General features: G+C 50.6%; 6 protein-coding genes across 6 annotated transcripts; 3 read left to right on the forward strand and 3 right to left on the reverse strand.

The window, feature by feature from the left end:
* Positions 1-608: 608 nt before the first annotated feature.
* Positions 609-3662, reverse strand: J7337_005116 (uncharacterized protein; the record flags this gene model as incomplete). The annotated part of the gene is made up of 3 exons (XM_044822798.1): positions 609-787; positions 845-3341; positions 3387-3662. 3 exons carry the CDS (start codon positions 3660-3662, stop codon positions 609-611), a joined length of 2952 nt encoding a protein of 983 aa, XP_044681289.1.
* Positions 3663-5906: 2244 nt separating this feature from the next.
* J7337_005117 (uncharacterized protein) lies at positions 5907-7762 on the forward strand (the record flags this gene model as incomplete). The annotated part of the gene is made up of 3 exons (XM_044822799.1): positions 5907-5933; positions 5982-6030; positions 6084-7762. The coding sequence occupies 3 exons, from the start codon at positions 5907-5909 to the stop codon at positions 7760-7762; spliced, it is 1755 nt and encodes a 584-aa protein (XP_044681290.1).
* A 185-nt stretch (positions 7763-7947) lies between these two features.
* Positions 7948-8596, reverse strand: J7337_005118 (uncharacterized protein; the record flags this gene model as incomplete). Its single annotated transcript, XM_044822800.1, has 6 exons — positions 7948-8109; positions 8188-8288; positions 8347-8355; positions 8414-8447; positions 8506-8544; positions 8594-8596. The coding sequence occupies 6 exons, from the start codon at positions 8594-8596 to the stop codon at positions 7948-7950; spliced, it is 348 nt and encodes a 115-aa protein (XP_044681291.1).
* Positions 8597-9041: 445 nt separating this feature from the next.
* Positions 9042-9368, forward strand: J7337_005119 (uncharacterized protein; the record flags this gene model as incomplete). Its single annotated transcript, XM_044822801.1, has 2 exons — positions 9042-9137; positions 9207-9368. 2 exons carry the CDS (start codon positions 9042-9044, stop codon positions 9366-9368), a joined length of 258 nt encoding a protein of 85 aa, XP_044681292.1.
* A 273-nt stretch (positions 9369-9641) lies between these two features.
* On the reverse strand, positions 9642-13548 carry RPB2 (DNA-directed RNA polymerase II subunit RPB2; the record flags this gene model as incomplete). Its single annotated transcript, XM_044822802.1, has 3 exons — positions 9642-9804; positions 9853-11081; positions 11128-13548. 3 exons carry the CDS (start codon positions 13546-13548, stop codon positions 9642-9644), a joined length of 3813 nt encoding a protein of 1270 aa, XP_044681293.1.
* Positions 13549-15514: 1966 nt separating this feature from the next.
* Positions 15515-16721, forward strand: J7337_005121 (uncharacterized protein; the record flags this gene model as incomplete). The annotated part of the gene is made up of 2 exons (XM_044822803.1): positions 15515-15843; positions 15893-16721. The coding sequence occupies 2 exons, from the start codon at positions 15515-15517 to the stop codon at positions 16719-16721; spliced, it is 1158 nt and encodes a 385-aa protein (XP_044681294.1).
* Between the last annotated feature and the right edge of the window lie 336 nt (positions 16722-17057).

The raw sequence follows: 17057 nt of genomic DNA on the forward strand, positions 1-17057 counted from the left end.
AGGTGGTGGAGGTACGTACCCTGCCGTCGTCCCGCAGTCTATTCCCGTGATATTACCGGGCGCCATCCATCTTAAGATGCTGGGCAAGGGAGAATGGAACGGAAATACTCACAATTATAATACTCAGCACGGAACTCATAGACTTAAAAGTAAGTTTAACTCTCCTTAACCATAAACAGACTGCCTACTCAAACGCAAGCCATCGTGCACCACACACAAGCACCAACTGTACACATCATCAAATTGTATGCCTGCCCGTCAACACACACACTGCCAGGAGAACCTATCACAATGCTATTCATCCAATCCCACCCATTTCATAAAACTAAACTTCAACGGTGAAACATATAGATCGCTTGGGTATCGAGCCTTTTTCCCGTCACGCGGGATATATCTAAGTACTTGGTTGGCCAAGAAGAAAACCGAATGCATCACGCCTTGCCCATGCATTATAACGACCCATTCGTTCCATCCCATTTCATTCCCATTCCAAAAGTTCAAGATCGTTCCGTCTCCATCGTTCCAAGTTTCATCCGTCTGCGTCCCAAGTTCAATCATCTCTTTGGTCCAAGTGCTTCGTACAGAGTCCAGTCCATCTATCATCCCAATCATGTGAGAACCCATTCACTGCCACGCTTGAGATACTTGTCTAGCAACAACCCCAAATCCGACAGGACAAATCTACACACGTAGAACCCGAAGAATTCCGCTGCATGTCGAGTACATAGCTCCAGGCCAACTTGCGTCTTGTCGGCGTGTCGCAATCCAGGATCCTCGACTTGTCTAGCTATTTGATCTGCTTCCGATTAGCATTCGAAGTATACCCCGGGGGTGGTGAACTTACCAATAGCTTGAGCTGCATCAAACAAGCGTGCCAATGAGCTCATGTACATTGCGTTCGGACCTGTAAATTGGACCTGTGCCAGATCCCGCTTGGGGGGGCGATTCGTTGGGGTAGGTGTCATTGGCAGACTGGCAATGCTGGGTATTTCCTTAGACGTTTCCGTGTTAATACGGCTCATGTATGAGCCACCAAGTCCGACTGCGGAGTTCTTCGAACGAAGACGTCGCCATGAGAAGGAGGATTTCCCAGAAACACTCGCTGATCGCGGCACGCCAGTAGCTGCATCTCCATCGCCGGTGGACGCGTCCTTGAACAGTGCTCCAGATCCATGGACGCCAACTTCATTGCCAAGTTTGCGACTCAGTGCTGTTTGGACTTGTTCGAGAATGCCCTCCAGGGATTGCATCTCTTCCAAGACTGCATCTGCATCATAGGTATCCACTCTCGCGATCTTCAGCAGAGCAGCTGTGAGGAAATCGCAGTTGGCCACCTTGTCCTCGATGTTCTTGAGCTTCACTCCCTTCACCCTCCAAACATCCCTAGATACAAAGAGCTTGCTGCTGATGTAGCCGCCCCGTGGATGAGCCAATGTCTGGTAAAGACATCGCATCAGCCAGAAAGGCCGTAGCATAAAGTCAGTAGGGCAGGGTTCAAGAGGAGCCGGAGGATCGGAAATGAGCGGATTAGGCGAGCCAGGACTTGTCGGAGAGTAGAAGTGATCGTCAAACAATGACAGCCCAGCCGCGTTTGTTTCTGATCGATCACGGAAGCTCGTAGCAAGAGGTGTAGGCAGAGCTGGAACTGACGGAGCATTGAGAGATCCAAAGGGATTACTTCCTGGGGTTCCAGGAGACAAATCCGAGCCTTCTTCCAGATGTGTCAATGACATGTTGCGACTCTTCATGCTTCGAAGACTCGAGGACGAAAAGTTCTTTCTCAATTTTCTTGTATTGGGAGAGCCGGTGATGTCGTCATCGCCCTTCTCTGAGCCCAATTGTCCAAACGGCGATGGCGTAGGTCGAGATCCTGTCATATCCGTCGGGCTGGCTTCGAACAACGGTGGCGAAGGTTGTCTATGTTTCGCACTCGCAGCCTTCGTATCCGGCTCAACTGTGGCGTCAACGTTCTGACTGCTTAGAGGAGCAGACTTAGCCTGGTTGGCATCGGCATAGCTCTGCATAGGAAGAGCGAGCTTGGAGGTTTCAATCTTTAGTTGTTTCGGGTTCTGTCCTGAAAGACGTCTATTTCGTACACTTTGCGCGGATGATCCAGGTCGTTGAGGTAGTTCAGGTAAAGACTGTGTTGGTGGAGGGGCAGCTGGGCCATGTGTAAGATGCGTCAAGGGTGGTGGTAGTTCTGTAACGGTAGAGAGTGAAGTAGCTCCCGTTGGAGGATTCGATCCTTGTGAGCTGTGCCATGTACGTGAAGTCACGCCGCTAGAGTCAGACTCTCGAGGTGGTGGTGGGCGATGTCTATATGATTCGAGACCGTAGTCTCGCGCAATCTCATCCAAAATCCTCTCTTCTTCGTCGGATGAGTTATCGTTATAAAAGTCGTTGGGTGTCCCTTGGTACTCATAAGACTGGTATTGCGGTTGAGAACGGTTATCCCTCTCCATCTCATAAAGTTCTTGCTCAGTCTCTCTAACTTTTTGACGAGCAAGTTCAACCTTGCGCATAGCATTGGCTATTACTTCCTCGCCAGCGTCTACGGACACCGTTCTTCTTTGGTCTATTGGACTCATTGGTTCATACCCATCATCATAGGCAGCCTCAATAGCTGCGTCCAATGCGGTATCGAATTCAGCCTCGGTTTCTCCACTAACACTCCGAATGTGCTTCCTTCTGAAACCAAGCGATGAAGTACGCGAATGAACAGATGATGCAGTCGAGCCTCCTGATTCGTCAATGGGGTCCAACCAAGAGTTCATGCTATCTTCCCGGAAATGCGTTTGCGGCACGTTATGCTCTTGCGCATGGTCGTTCTGCTGGTCATGGCTCATGGAGAAATCGGTTCGCACGGGCTCGTCCATGTCATCGACTTCTTTTGCTGGAGATAGCGGGCGTCTGGGGGATAGCGGAGCTGGCATGTATGGATCCGCGGGCCGTTGTGGGAGGAAATGCTCAGGAGTGCGAAGTCGAACTGGTGATCGTGAAAAGGATGACTGAAGAAGTCCAGGCTCGGGTGTAAGACTTGTAACGATAGGTTTTGGCTTGTTCTGAGCGCTACGTCTCCTATAGCCTTGGCTATCATCTCGTGGCGGTGAATTGACGATTCGAGGTTGAGGGCTGTGACCATCAATTCTGGCAGCTGTAGCGGTGTCAAAGACAGCGGTATCATTAGGTTCATCATCATCATCATCATCCAATCGTAATACAGACTCGGACTCGGAATGCTGTGCTAAACTCTCAGGGCGTGCGGGCAGCGCCTTGGTCTCCTCTTCTTGCCAGGGTGCCATTTGATCCAACTCATCAATTCGGCTCGTATAAGTTCGTCGCTGTCCAAGTTAGTATGAGGTGTCGATGACCTGGCATGTTCTTACAATTGCTTCCAGCTTGCGTTTATCCTCATCGGCAGTTGTCTTTTGTAGTACCTGCTGCAGGAGGTCGCAAGCCTCCGCATAAGCTTCTCGTGCGCCCTTAAAATTCTGTGCATTATCCAACTGGACCGCTGTATTCGCCTTCTGCAAGGCACGATGTAACATGGCCTTTTGAGATGGCGGTTTGGCGCGCCCCTTATCATTGCTTCCTTTTCCAGAACGACTCCTGGAGTGCCCCCTTTGAGGCGGGTAAGCCTCTTGGTCCTGATCGTACTGCATATTGGGTCGGTATGCAGCCATTGAGCGTGCACTGCCCGGCGTTGAAGTAACGGATCGCGCTGGAGAGTCTGAATTGTCGAATTGCTTCAGGGACTGTCCCCCCTGGCGGGCGCCTGTTGATCGCCCAGGCTCACTCGTACCAGAGCCAGGGCCAGCCCCTTCAGGTTTGACGTTGAGTATATCGCTTAGCGCAGCGGGCGCCTCCAAGGGCGATAATGTTACGATTAGCGGCAGGGATTGCGGTAACTGAGTTCGATCCTCTGAGGGCCTAAAAATGAAGGTGTCGGGGTTGGAGACAGATGTACTTGGACGGTGATTCTTCTGGAGTTTCCGAGGGGATGGTTTGGAAGGCGGTGGAGAGTTGTCAATGAAAGTGGTCGCATCGATACTGGGGCTTTTACCGAGTCGCGAACTGGTATGGTTGGCGCGGGGGGGTAGCGCCGAAACACGACTGAAATTCGTGGACACAGTCGAAGACGAGAGACGATTCAATAACCATGAGCTCTCGGCGGCGTTGTGGGGGATTCCGTTCCCGTTCCCGTTTCCGTTCCCGTTGCTGCTGCTGCCAGGCGTGGGCGTGGGCGTGGGAGTGGGCGATAAGCGATCCGATCTCTGGAAAGTTACAGCTCTCGGCGAAGGTTCGATATGGGGCGGAGGGAGAAGTGAGGAAGTTCGTGGCAGACGGGGACCCGGGCCCTTGTGATGAGGATGGGTGTTTAGCGAGGGAGAGGGCGAGGGCGAAAGCGCAGATCTCGACGGGTCGCGATGAGGATAATAATGGGATCTACCAGTCGCAGTCGCTGGTCTAGAGTCGGTCGATACGGAAGCGGAGGACGCATAGGCAGGCAAGGCCCAAGACGGCGGGACTGTAGCGGTAACAGCAGAAGAGGGAGACGCGCTCGGACGTTGGTTGTGGTGGTGATTGTGATGGTGATTGTGATTGAGAAATTGACGAGGAGAAGACGAGATCTGACCGTCGTGCATCCTCTTTGAAAATGAAATCGATCTTCTAAAAAGAGCCAAGCCAAGACGACCGAATGCAATCCAATCCGATCCAATCCAGTCAAGCGATTGATTCTACTGGATCCTCACCAAAAAGCCAACGATTTCCCCCCTTTCCCTTGTACTCCAGTCGTAGGCGATTTTAGGGGACCTTGGACTGCTAAGGCTTAGGTTAGTGGAGGTTAGTGGAAGCCCCGGCCTTTTCCACCTCACCTCGCGATTGGCAGCAGCACCTCAGCAGTGACAGACTTGTTCTCCAGTGAGAGGTCGGGCGGGTGTCGTGGAGATGGGGGGTCCGCTTCCGGCGCAATTAACTTAGTTCAGGTACAGAACAGAACAAGTAAGTTTGCTTGTCGTAAAAAAGTTGTAGATCCCAAGTTGAATATCGTGGCAGATTTGCATTCTCATGTCGCTCTACCTCTCTCTATCGTTCGTATTCGCAATGAAAAAATGCAACACTCGCTGTCGAAACAAAAAGGGGACGTTGTAGAAGTTAAAAAGACACAAGTCAAACATTAAACAACTCAAGTTCGTGCCAGAAGACAGACCGACCAGTCAGCCCGGCTCAGGGAACAGATAACCCAGCCCATCCATGTCAGGGGACGAGCCGTACCTGCATCTCGGGGTTTTGGTTGGTGGTTTGGAGGTATCGGAACCTAGAGGTGCTGGTACTGTAGGGATGCGCATGTTCCTCTGTGTCTCTAATCTGTGACAAGATAGCGCATTATGCCGAGTGACCGGCAGTTGACCTGTGCATCGCCCTACCCCAGCGCTTCGGCCAAGTATTCCATAGTATCGGCTGATCCTAGGTGTCCTGCCTGGCCTGTGTGTGCCGCGTGTCTGACCCTTTGATCCCTAACGGAGGGAAGAAAATTCTGGACTTTACCAGTAGGTGATGAAAATACTTAGGCAAATCTAGCCGAGGTTTAGTGGACTCTTTGCTCGATTTATTTTAATACCTTATATCAAGGTTCGGTGTTGTCTTATCCCCTAAGGCCCTTGCTTTAGCGGGAGCACTGTGCGGAATCACCCTGGACCCCCTGGACGACGCTGTCGTGCTTCAGTTTTAGCGCGTTTCGTTGCCTTATGTAAGAATTGTAACCGACATCAGACATCATCAGCTCCAGCTTGAGCGCGCCGCTGAAAGGTATCGCCGATCGCGAACGGATAATTTGATCACCTACCAATATCGAGCACGAATTCTAGTATTTCTTTCGCTCTGTATCTCAATTGTTTTTTGCCATGGCGAGCGTTGATGATATTTTCAAGGTTTGTTTACTTCAATCTCCAAGTTCAATACCGCCTAACAAATTCTAGAGCTCAGGCATCTCGGGGAAGCGCAAGCTTGATCCCATTCGAGATCCAAGTAAGCCCCAACTAAACATTTCCTCGTCTCGAACTTTTACTTACAATCTCTAGATGAAATCTACAAATCAGCAAAGATAAACGCCAACGGCTCGAATCGCCATGCCCAAGTCAACGATGCGCCAGACGAAGACGAAGACATGGAAGCTGGCCCAGCACCTCCTCCCGCCGACGACGAAGATTTCGGTCCCGACCTACCTCCCGACGATGACGAAGGTCGCTTCTTCGGCGGTGGTATCACAAAACAAGAATCAGAGATCCTCGATTACGTAGAGGAAGCCGATGCTGGCCAAGCGCCTGAAAAGATCGATGTAGCATGGTTGCGAAAAACGCTAACCAACCTGGAGAGGCACATCAACAAGAACGCCGAGCTTCGCGCCAAGTTCGAAGACCAACCGCAGAAGTTTATTGGCAGTGAGGCTGATCTAGATGCCGACATCAAGGGGCTGTCGCTGCTGTCTGAACATCCTGAACTGTACCCTGAGTTCGTCAAGCTAGAGTGCGTAGCTAGTGTTGTCGGTCTGCTGGCGCACGAGAACACCGATATTGCCATCGATGCGATCGAGATTATGGGCGAGTTGACAGACGAAGACGTCGCGGCGGAGGATGAGCAGTGGAATGTGCTGGTAGATGCCATGATGGAGGCAGATCTCCTCAGTTTACTGGTCTCCAACTTCTCACGCCTGAACGAGGATGATGAATCAGATCGCAACGGTATCTACCATGCCCTAGGACTCATCGAGAACTTGTGCTCCCGACAATCAGTCGCTGAGCGCGTTGGAGAAGATGAGAAGCTCCTACAATGGCTCCTCCAACGCATCCAACGAAAGGAAGACACTGTCTCCCAAAACAAGCAATACGCTGCAGAAATCCTAGCCATCCTCGCCCAAATGTCCGTCGCAAATCGCACGAAACTCATAGACCTCGATGCCGTCGACTTGCTTCTCCAGCTCATCGCTCCCTACCGACGACGCGATCCCGACAAGGGCGGCGATGAAGAAGAGTACATGGAGAACATATTCGCATCCCTAACATGCCTAGCAGATGAAGCTGCAGGAAAGGCAAAATTCATCGACGCAGAAGGTGTAGAACTCTGTCTTATCATGCTCAAAGAGGGAAAGAAGAGCAAACCACCTGCTCTTCGTCTCCTCAACCACGCTGCAGGCGGTATCGCCGGTGTAGACGTCTGTAAAAAGATTGTCGAGGCCGGTGGTCTCAAGGGTCTTTTTACCCTCTTCATGAAGACGCAAGATCATCGCTTAGCAGAACATCTGGTCGAGATCTTCGCCTCAATGCTACGCCTCCTACCAGCTAATTCCGCGGAGAGGATACGAACACTAGCCAAGTTTGTGGAAAAGGACTACGAAAAGATCTCCAAACTCATCAAATTCCGACGAGACTACGTCGCTCGCATTTCACTAGCAGAGCAGCAAAATGACGCTGAGAAAGCCACTACTTCAGAAGATGACCGTGAAGCAGCAGAGCTAGAATGGCTATCGCGGAGAATCGACGCCGGTCTCTTCATACTACAGACCATCGATACAGTTCTCGCGTGGTTAGTAGCAGAAGACACAGGAGCAGCACGCAAGATCAGACAAATTCTAGCCGAGCGCGACGAAAAGGTCTCTGTAATCGGCCGTACACTAAAGGAGCAGCTAGACGCTCTAGACACCACGGAGGAGAACCAGGATCTGAGGGACATGTTGAGCACTCTAGTAGAGTTTGTCCAGTAGAAAAATAACTTTAATAATTCAAGATGTACGTTTTCCTTTTAGAAAGGGAAAAACGCTGGCAGGGCGGGACCACGCAATTTGGTCTTTGTAACACAAATCCTCCTCGTCTATTTGCATCTCCTCTCGTGCTGTGTCAAGCTGAAACGCTCGTAATTATAAACATGTGTGCGCGGTGCTCCCGTCGTTCAGGACTTGTTGGGGGGGACGGGGTTGACGTCGAAGACGGCGCTGAGGAGGTTCTTGATGACCTGAGCTTGTCCCTTCTTGCCAGCCTCCTGGATGCTCTTGATTTGCTTCTCGGCTTCCTGGTTGGCTTCGGCCTCGGCTTGCTCGTTGCCCTTGCTGTGCTGTACAACCATCAGTATTATTCCCATCGTTGAGGTAGACCGCAGATGGACGGTGTATCTTTCGGGGGGGTATCGTACCTCGGCCTCGAATTTCTTATATTCTTCTTCCTTCTTGGCCTTGTAGTCGGCTATCTCTTGCTTGGCCTCATCGCGAGCTTCCCTGACGCGCTTGGTACGGTCTATCGTTCGGTGCTATTAGACAGGTAATTCATCGGTTCGTGAGGAAATGGCGCTTACATTCTCGGGCTGGATAGCGTTGTTAGTTAAGCTATAAACAAGGAGGGGAGATGAAGTTGTAGCGCACCTTTCTGGACAATCTTGGAAGCATCTTGCTCAGCCTGACATCACAGATTAGTTTCCCGTTCGATGGCAGTAAAAGCGCTCGATGCAGCATACGTTGAGCAGCTGTTGAATACCAGCTGAGTTCTGGGCAGACTACGAATGATTAGCCATCGTTCTCCCTCCTATTCGTGAAGCATCTAACCATAATGTCGTAGTATCAAACGTGACGATAAAGCGATCGATTCGGTGGGGGGACAAGTATCGTGTTATCAGGTTCGAGGGGTGTTGGTGATGGCGTCGTTGTTGATGGGAGTTGGTGTTGCGAATGGTTACATACAAGCACTTGGTGGAGGATTACGTCGGGTGCTGAGCTCAGGCAGCTGATTCGCAGGTGCCGCTAGGTAAGGTACGTTACTTGTTTGGGGGGGAGCTACAGCGCTTAGCGCGTGTGGGAACCGCCAGAGACGCTGTGCGCTTGAAACATGATGGGCTGACAAAGTCCCTTCTTTTGCGACTTGATCATAATCTTTCCCAGGAAATATTTTACTCGAATTGTCTTTATTTGGGTCAATTAGCCTGTCGCAAACCGACCAACCTCTCCGGCGATCTACAAATCCATCGTTTCCGGCCCGAAGAAGATCTGAGGCACCATGTCTCGAGCATCAAAGCTCACCCTACTGGGTACATCGCTCCTCACAGTCACCACAATCGTCGCCGTACATTTCCAGCAAAAGTTCGAACGAGCCGTACGTTTGCCACTTCCCAATTGCTCCTCCAATCCATCTCTCGGAACCCTGAACTAACCATGATCGTAGGCCATGCACGAGGGCGTCGTTCGAGATATGGAACAGCAACGAATCAAGCGAGAAAGACAATTGGACTTTGACTTACAGAAGCAACTCGAAGCAGAATACAAGCGCGAGCAAACAGTGCACGACTCGATAGCAGCGGCGGAGAAAGATCTACCGAATCGATAACACAAAGAACGGCGGGAAAAGTGAATTGGAAAAAAGTGTAATATCATCATACTCCTCTCTAGCGACTACGGCGCCATTAAAGAATTTTGTTGCATCAATGCATTTCGTTGTTTTTTGCTATATTTCCTAACGAATTGGCTATTTTGTACATGATGAACCTCCCCACAACATTACAAAGCTCAGGCAAGCTGATCCTGTCTTGCAGCGCTGCCAAAGCTTTCCCTCTCCGATATTTTAAGCATCGTCAATCTTTTTTTTCGTAAGCAATCTAAACTATCGGTTTGAAACTCCAGATCTGTTGGTAAACATTCTTGCGGCGATGTTCATGGCCTGCAGCTCCTGGAAGAGCAGCTTGGCAGCGTAGGGAATATGGATTTGCGCGATCTTGGTCTTGTTCTTGCAAGGTCGGCATTCGAATGACTGTTTGGACAGGTTTCTGAAGCATGTTAGCTCTTATTCATGGGTATTTGTAGGGACAACTTACGCAATTGGTGTCATGAGTCCACAAATCTCGCAGACGTGGACACGGAAAGCATCCGACACCTCAAACAGACGCTCCTTCAGGAAAGCAGCGGCACCATGAGCAATCATACAATCACGTTCCATTTCTCCGAATCGGAGACCACCATCACGAGCACGACCCTCGACAGGTTGTCGGGTCATGATCTGGACTGGTCCACGAGCACGAGCGTGAATCTTGTCGTCCACCATGTGACGGAGACGCTGGTAGTAGGTAGGTCCGAAGAACACCTGGGCACGCAGCTTTCGTCCAGTGTGGCCATTGTACATGACCTCGAAACCTCGAGATTGGTAGCCGTGCTTCCTCAGAAGTTCTGAGACTGAATCGACTGTAACATCAGTGAATGGTGTAGCGTCACCCTCCATACCTTCCAGCGTTGAAACCTTGCTAAGAAGACACTCAATCAAATGGGCAATTGTCATTCGCGACGGAATGGCGTGAGGGTTGATAATGATATCAGGAGTAAGACCTTCTCGGCTGAAAGGCATATCCTCCTGTCGATATGTAACACCGATTGTACCCTTTTGACCGTGACGAGAAGCGAACTTGTCACCAATTTGAGGAATCTTGGTGGTTCGCACTCGAACCTTGACGTACTTGACGTTGTCGGCGTTGACTGTCAGAATGACTTGATCAACGATACCGTTCTCAGTACTTCGCAGTGGTGTCGAGATATCACGACGTTGATGCGACTGAGTTCTTGTGCCAAGGTCCTGGTTTTCTTGGTCGATGGGTGCAGTCTTGCCGATAATGATATCTTCACCTGACACACGGACACCAGGTGCCACGATACCATCCTCATCAAGCTTGTCGTATGTTCCATGCTTCATGCGAAGTGTTGTCTGCTGGAAAGGCTTCTCAAAGATTTCGGTGTAGTTAAGGCCGACCTTCTTCTCTTGATCTGAGTACGATCGGAAGAACAGACTTCGGAACAGACCTCGATCAATACTACTCTGGTTCATAATGACGGAATCTTCCTGGTTGTAACCTGAGTAGCAAGCAATTGCGACAATGGCATTTTGACCAGCTGGCAATTCACGGAACTTGAGGAACTCCATGGATCGGGTAGTGGCGAGAGGCTTTTGAGGGTAGTAGAGAATGTTGGCCATGGTGTCCATGCGGCGGGAGTAATTTGTCAAGAAGAAACCCATGGCTTGTTTACCCATAGCAGATTGGTAGGTGTTACGAGGAGACTGTTGCTGTCAGTTGAGTCCATCCATGGTCAAAGGACATACATACCTGGTTGTGATCGGGGAAAGGAATGATACTGGCACAAATACCGAGAATCATACTGGGGTGAATCTCACAATGTGTGTACATGTGAGTTGTGGGGTTAACCTTTGTCTTCAATCGCTTGTTGCGGTCCTCTTCCTGCTCCCTCTTCTCTGCCTCTGCCTTGGCCCGTTTCTCTTCTTCCGTGAGTGTAGCTTCATCATTCTTCTGTTCACGGTAAAGTTCGAGATCCTCTGGCGTCATGCAAATCATGGCTGTCTCTTCTTCCTCAGCATCGAGATACTCGACAGCTCCTTCGCGAATCAAGCCATCCCATCCAAACTTGTCCTCGGGGTTGGCTGGTGGCTCTGCCTGCTCCTGGGCTAGCCTATTGACATGTTCCTTTGTCAACACTAGTTGTCCTTTGGTGATGTTGTTCTCATAGTCATCCTCCTGGTGGACTGTGAAGACGGGTCTCATGACACGACCAGCATCTGAGAAGATCTTGAATTCGCGGTCTCGGATATCACGAACAAGTGATACTTCGAATTGAACGTACGACTTTCGTCTTGTGTCCAAAACCTGATTCACAAGATGCTTGGGGTCGGCGTGAACACCAACCCAGCTACCGTTGACGAAAATCTTTGTAGCGTGGGGATATCTTGTCGGCTCGTACTCTTCAACGACTTCCATACCTCTGTTGATCATGAATTCAATGAGAGGTTCGGCAGGAGAGCCGACACTGACGTAACACATCAGAGACAAGTTCTTGACCAGACCACAAGCTTGACCCTCAGGCGTTTCGGCGGGACACACCAAACCCCAATGAGTGTTGTGAAGCTGTCGAGGCTTGGCCAATTTACCATCTCGTCCAATGGGAGTATTGGTTCGGCGCAAATGTGAAAGGGTAGAAGCAAAGGTGTATCTGTTCAACACCTGAGAGACACCAGCTGTCGAGCTTGCTGCCTTCTTCTGATCACCCCAGTTACCAGTGGCCAAAGAGTACTTGAGACCATTGGAAAGCGTTGATGGCTTGATGGCGACAGTCAAGTTGAAGTTTCGGTTGCTCTCAACACATCGCTTGAGGTAGTTGGAGAGCTCAGTGTTTATCCTTCGAATGATACCACGGAAGAGCTTCGCCAGTAGAGGACCGGCCAAATCAAGTCGCTTCTTGCCAAAGTGATCGCGATCATCGGGCTCACGACGTCCAAGAGCACACTGCAGAAGCTTGTGCACCATGTAACCCAAAAAGAAGGCCTTACGTGTCTCACTACCCTCTGACTGGGAGATGTGAGGAAGGGTCTCTTTCTGGAGAATATCCTTTGCAACTCGAACACGCTTCTCACGACCGAGACTGGCCTGATCTCTGTTTCCACGCTTTCCGATAAAGTCAAGAGCAACTTCTCGGTCCTGGACACAGAAAGCCTCCTCAATACAAGGGCGAAGCATTTCCAGCATCTGGCTATCGTTGCGGTCGTAGCAAATGTGATTCAAGATATCTTCATCGGACACAACACCAAGAGCTCGGAAGACGATAGCAACAGGGAGATCTGCCTTTACAAAAGGCAGAGTAGCCTGGATAGTCTGGCCAAAACCACCTCGTGCGGAATCTCCCTTGCCGTAGAGCTTCATCGTAAGACTAGAGATAAGACGAGAACCCTTCTCAAGAGCACTGCGGATTTCAGCAGTGTAGGTGAAAGGACTAGGTTGGGCCTTCTTGAAGACTTGAACGATGTTGGCGGCAGAACGTTCCTGGGCGATCAGGACCTTCTCACTGCCGTTGATAACGAAGTAACCGCCCTGATCATAAGGACATTCATTGAGCATGAAGAGGTCTTCGTCAGAATGGCTGCTCAGATGGCAAATCTTGGACTTGACCATGATGGGCATCTTTCCGATAAAGATCATCTCCGAAGGCTCATCCTCAGCTTTTATGCTTCCAGCATCCTCCTCAACTTCCCAAACCAGCTTTGTGGGGTTTTCGCCGGTTCGCTTGTACTCGGCCTGCTGCTCGTCGTCCATCTCGTGCAAAGGGACCTCCTTGTCGACTGCGACGGAGACTTTCTTGGTGATCTTGAGGTAGGTCGGTGCGGCGTAGGTGAGGTTGCGGTCACGACATTCGTAAGGTAGGAGGTTGGTCACAGTTCCATCAGTCTCGCTCATAGAGGGACGTGACACCATGACGCTCCCAAACTTGATCTCATATCGTCGCAAAGCGATGTTGACTCCAGGAGGCGCAGGAGGGTTGTGCTGGTCGAGGGTGATGGTGGAGTACTCGTTGACGAGATCCTGCACCATTGTCTGGGTGAATTCATCAAAGGAGTCGGTCTGTTGCGATGCAAGACCCTTTGTCTCGAAGAAGGACGAGATTACGGTCCAGCAGTCCTCGGGAGTGATACCCTCATCGTAGCCATAATCGTAGTCGGATTCGTTCTCGTAGTCGTCCATGGTGTCGGTATTTGTCGCTATAAATACAGTGATCGAGTTCTCGGGGTATTAAAAGGTTAGCGACAAGGTATTGCTGCTCAAATCGATGGATTGCGCCCGTTAGGCAGTTGCGTCGAAATTATGCAAAGAAGGACAAAGGAGCTACGACAGCGAAGTCAGGGCGGTCAGTTTTGGACCTGGCGCCTGATGCACCCCGTGAGCATCTGCCGATGAGTTGGACAGGTCGACAGGAATCTCAAGCCAGGAGATAGAGCGATGTTGAAGAATGCGCGAGGTGAAGGGTCGTGGTGGAGAGGTGATGAATTTGTTACAATGAATCCTCACTAAGCATTCAGGAGCCTGAGGTTGAGGCGACGAGACGCGCCCAGAATGCGCTACTACTAATGTGGTTAGGTCAATGAAGGGAGCGCCACGTTGATGAGTAGTCATTGATGGTCCAGAGTGGCTGATGTGTGGCGTCCATCGCCCTAACTCTGTGGCTGTGTCTCATTCAAATTTTTGACCCATGCCCGCGGGACTTGACACAAAGACTATTTTCGGACTATTGGTCTAGGGTAGCCAGATTCTGGCAAAACAGCTCATATTCTCCCGAACCAGCTCTGCAATTACCTTGTACATGAATAGAAAGAGAAGTTGTACCTTTCTGCGGTTATTCAGTTCAGGCGTCGATCTCAGCATCATCTCGAATGCGGTAACTTACCAGTAAATAGGAGTTGGTAATCGCGAGGTTAATCTCCGAGATACAGACAAGGTGAGTTGCTATGGAAGGATTACGACAGGACCAATCCATCAACCAGGCTACCAGGTCCAATATTACAAAATTAAAGTTAAGACTGTGGTGTTAGCACTACGGCAACATAGAGTTCACTCTAGACAGATAAACTAATGCACTAAGCTTATGGTACACCCAGCAGAGTCAATCAGAACCTCACTGCAAACTGACATAGATTGGAACCCAAGAAGCATATCGGCATATGCCCTTCTACCACGCTCAGTATTTATACATTAGTACTAATCAATATTGACCCCGGAGCTAAGATAAATAGGGCCCTTACATACTTTGACTGCACCGCAACTTGAAGCCATCGCGGCTTCATAATAAGTGCTTAAAAGTGCCGACGATCCGTCGCATCCGCCATCTCAAAGTCTATCTGTTTCACCTCTTGGCGCGCGATTCGCGTCAACGTTCCATCCGGCAACGCTACAGTAGCTCACCCATCACCCATATCCCAGGGGCCACTTACACCAACGGCGGTCCCCTCAGCGCTAAACCACCAGAGGATTCTAGAAGGAGTTCTCATCTCATTTCCAGCGTCTACGGTATAAACGGCATCGCTTCTTATTAACCACTTGTATCGTGCAGTCAGTCTTTACCACTTCTAGAACCATCGCCTTTGTCTGCTTCACTCTCTATCCCTGCCTCTCGGGCCCAATCTCGGGAGACACGGCCGAAAACCGTTGTCAATTTCCCCACAGCTGTTCCTGAAACCAAAGTCTCCTAGACTTCATTTCTCACTCGTTCGGTCCAGCCTTGCCGTCCCTTGTCCGTCAGACCAGCTCCTAGACGTCTTATTAGTGGAGGATCTGTTTCCCATTCCCGACCTGCATCGATATGCTGACGGGGTCCAATCATTGCACCACCATCAGCTTGTCATCTTGACTTTTGGTGATCCTTGAATTTGTACCTGCGCTAGTTTGAGCTAGACTAACTGACCACTTGGACGAAATGTGCTCATGATATCTGATAGTTTCACGGCGTAGCATAGGCTGAATACGCGGGAGTTGAGTTTGCGCGGGAGTGAGGGTTGGGCGGTTGTATATAAGATGAGGTCTGCGTCCCGATGTTCTGGTTACTGGACACTCGAGCACTGCCTTCTCATTCATTCATTCACTTCATTCATTCTTTAGAGTTACATACACTCTCTTTCAAAACAGTCACTCTTTAAACAAAACAACTTTTGCAACAATGCGATCTTACACTCTTCTCGCCCTGGCCGGCCCTCTCGCTGTGAGTGCTGCTTCTGGAAGCGGCCACTCTACTCGATACTGGGATTGCTGCAAGCCTTCTTGCTCTTGGAGTGGAAAGGCTGCTGTCAATGCCCCTGCTTTGACTTGTGACAAGAACGACAACCCCATCTCCAACACCAACGCCGTCAACGGTTGTGAGGGCGGTGGTTCTGCTTATGCTTGCACCAATTACTCTCCTTGGGCTGTCAACGATGAGCTTGCCTATGGTTTCGCTGCTACCAAGCTCTCCGGTGGCTCCGAGGCCAGCTGGTGCTGTGCTTGCTATGCGTCAGTCTCTCAAACATATAGATCTTTACAACATGCTGACTCTTTCTAGTTTGACCTTCACTACTGGTCCCGTCAAGGGCAAGAAGATGATCGTCCAGTCCACCAACACTGGAGGTGACCTCGGCGACAACCACTTCGATCTCATGATGCCCGGCGGTGGTGTCGGTATCTTCGACGGCTGCACCTCTGAGTTCGGCAAGGCTCTCGGCGGTGCTCAGTACGGCGGTATCTCCTCCCGAAGCGAGTGTGATAGTTTCCCCGAACTTCTCAAGGACGGCTGCCACTGGCGATTCGACTGGTTCGAGAACGCCGACAACCCTGACTTCACCTTCGAGCAGGTCCAGTGCCCCAAGGCTCTCCTCGACATCAGTGGATGCAAGCGTGATGATGACTCCAGCTTCCCTGCCTTCAAGGGTGATACCTCGGCCAGCAAGCCCCAGGCCTCCAGCTCCGCTAAGAAGACCACCTCCGCTGCTGCTGCCGCTCAGCCCCAGAAGACCAAGGATTCCGCTCCTGTTGTCCAGAAGTCCTCCACCAAGGCTGCCGCTCAGCCCGAGCCCACTAAGCCCACCGAGAAGCCCACCTCTACCAAGCCCGCTGCGAAGCCCCAGACCGACAAGCCTGTCGCCACCAAGCCTGCTGCTACCAAGCCCGCTCAACCTGTCAACAAGCCCAAGACAACCCAGAAGGTCCGTGGAACCAAAACCCGAGGAAGCTGCCCGGCCAAGACTGACGCTACCGCCAAGGCGTCTGTTGTCCCTGCTTATTACCAGTGTGGTGGTTCCAAGTCCGCTTATCCCAACGGCAACCTCGCTTGCGCTGCTGGAAGCAAGTGTGTCAAGCAGAACGAGTACTACTCTCAATGCGTCCCCAACTAAATGGTAGATCCATCAGTTTCGGAAGAGACCATAAAACGTCTCAGAAGGGATCCTCTCATGAGCAGCTTGTCATTGTATAGCATGGCATCCTGGACCAGGTGTTCGACCCTTGTTGTACATATTAGATCTTCATTGTATATATTTAGACACATAAATAGCCTCTTGTCAGTGACAATTGGCTATAAGACTTGGCAGGCTTGTTCAATATGACATAGTTTCCTCCATAACGCCCTTCGTCATAACGTTCCTTCAGAGTGAGCAAGTGAATAAGTTGTGGAATAGATTGAGCATCAAGTATGGCATCCGTTCTTCAAAGATGATGACAATAATACCTCG

This window comes from Fusarium musae, chromosome 4 (genome assembly GCF_019915245.1).
Source record: "Fusarium musae strain F31 chromosome 4, whole genome shotgun sequence".
Taxonomy (NCBI): Eukaryota; Fungi; Ascomycota; class Sordariomycetes; order Hypocreales; family Nectriaceae; genus Fusarium; species Fusarium musae.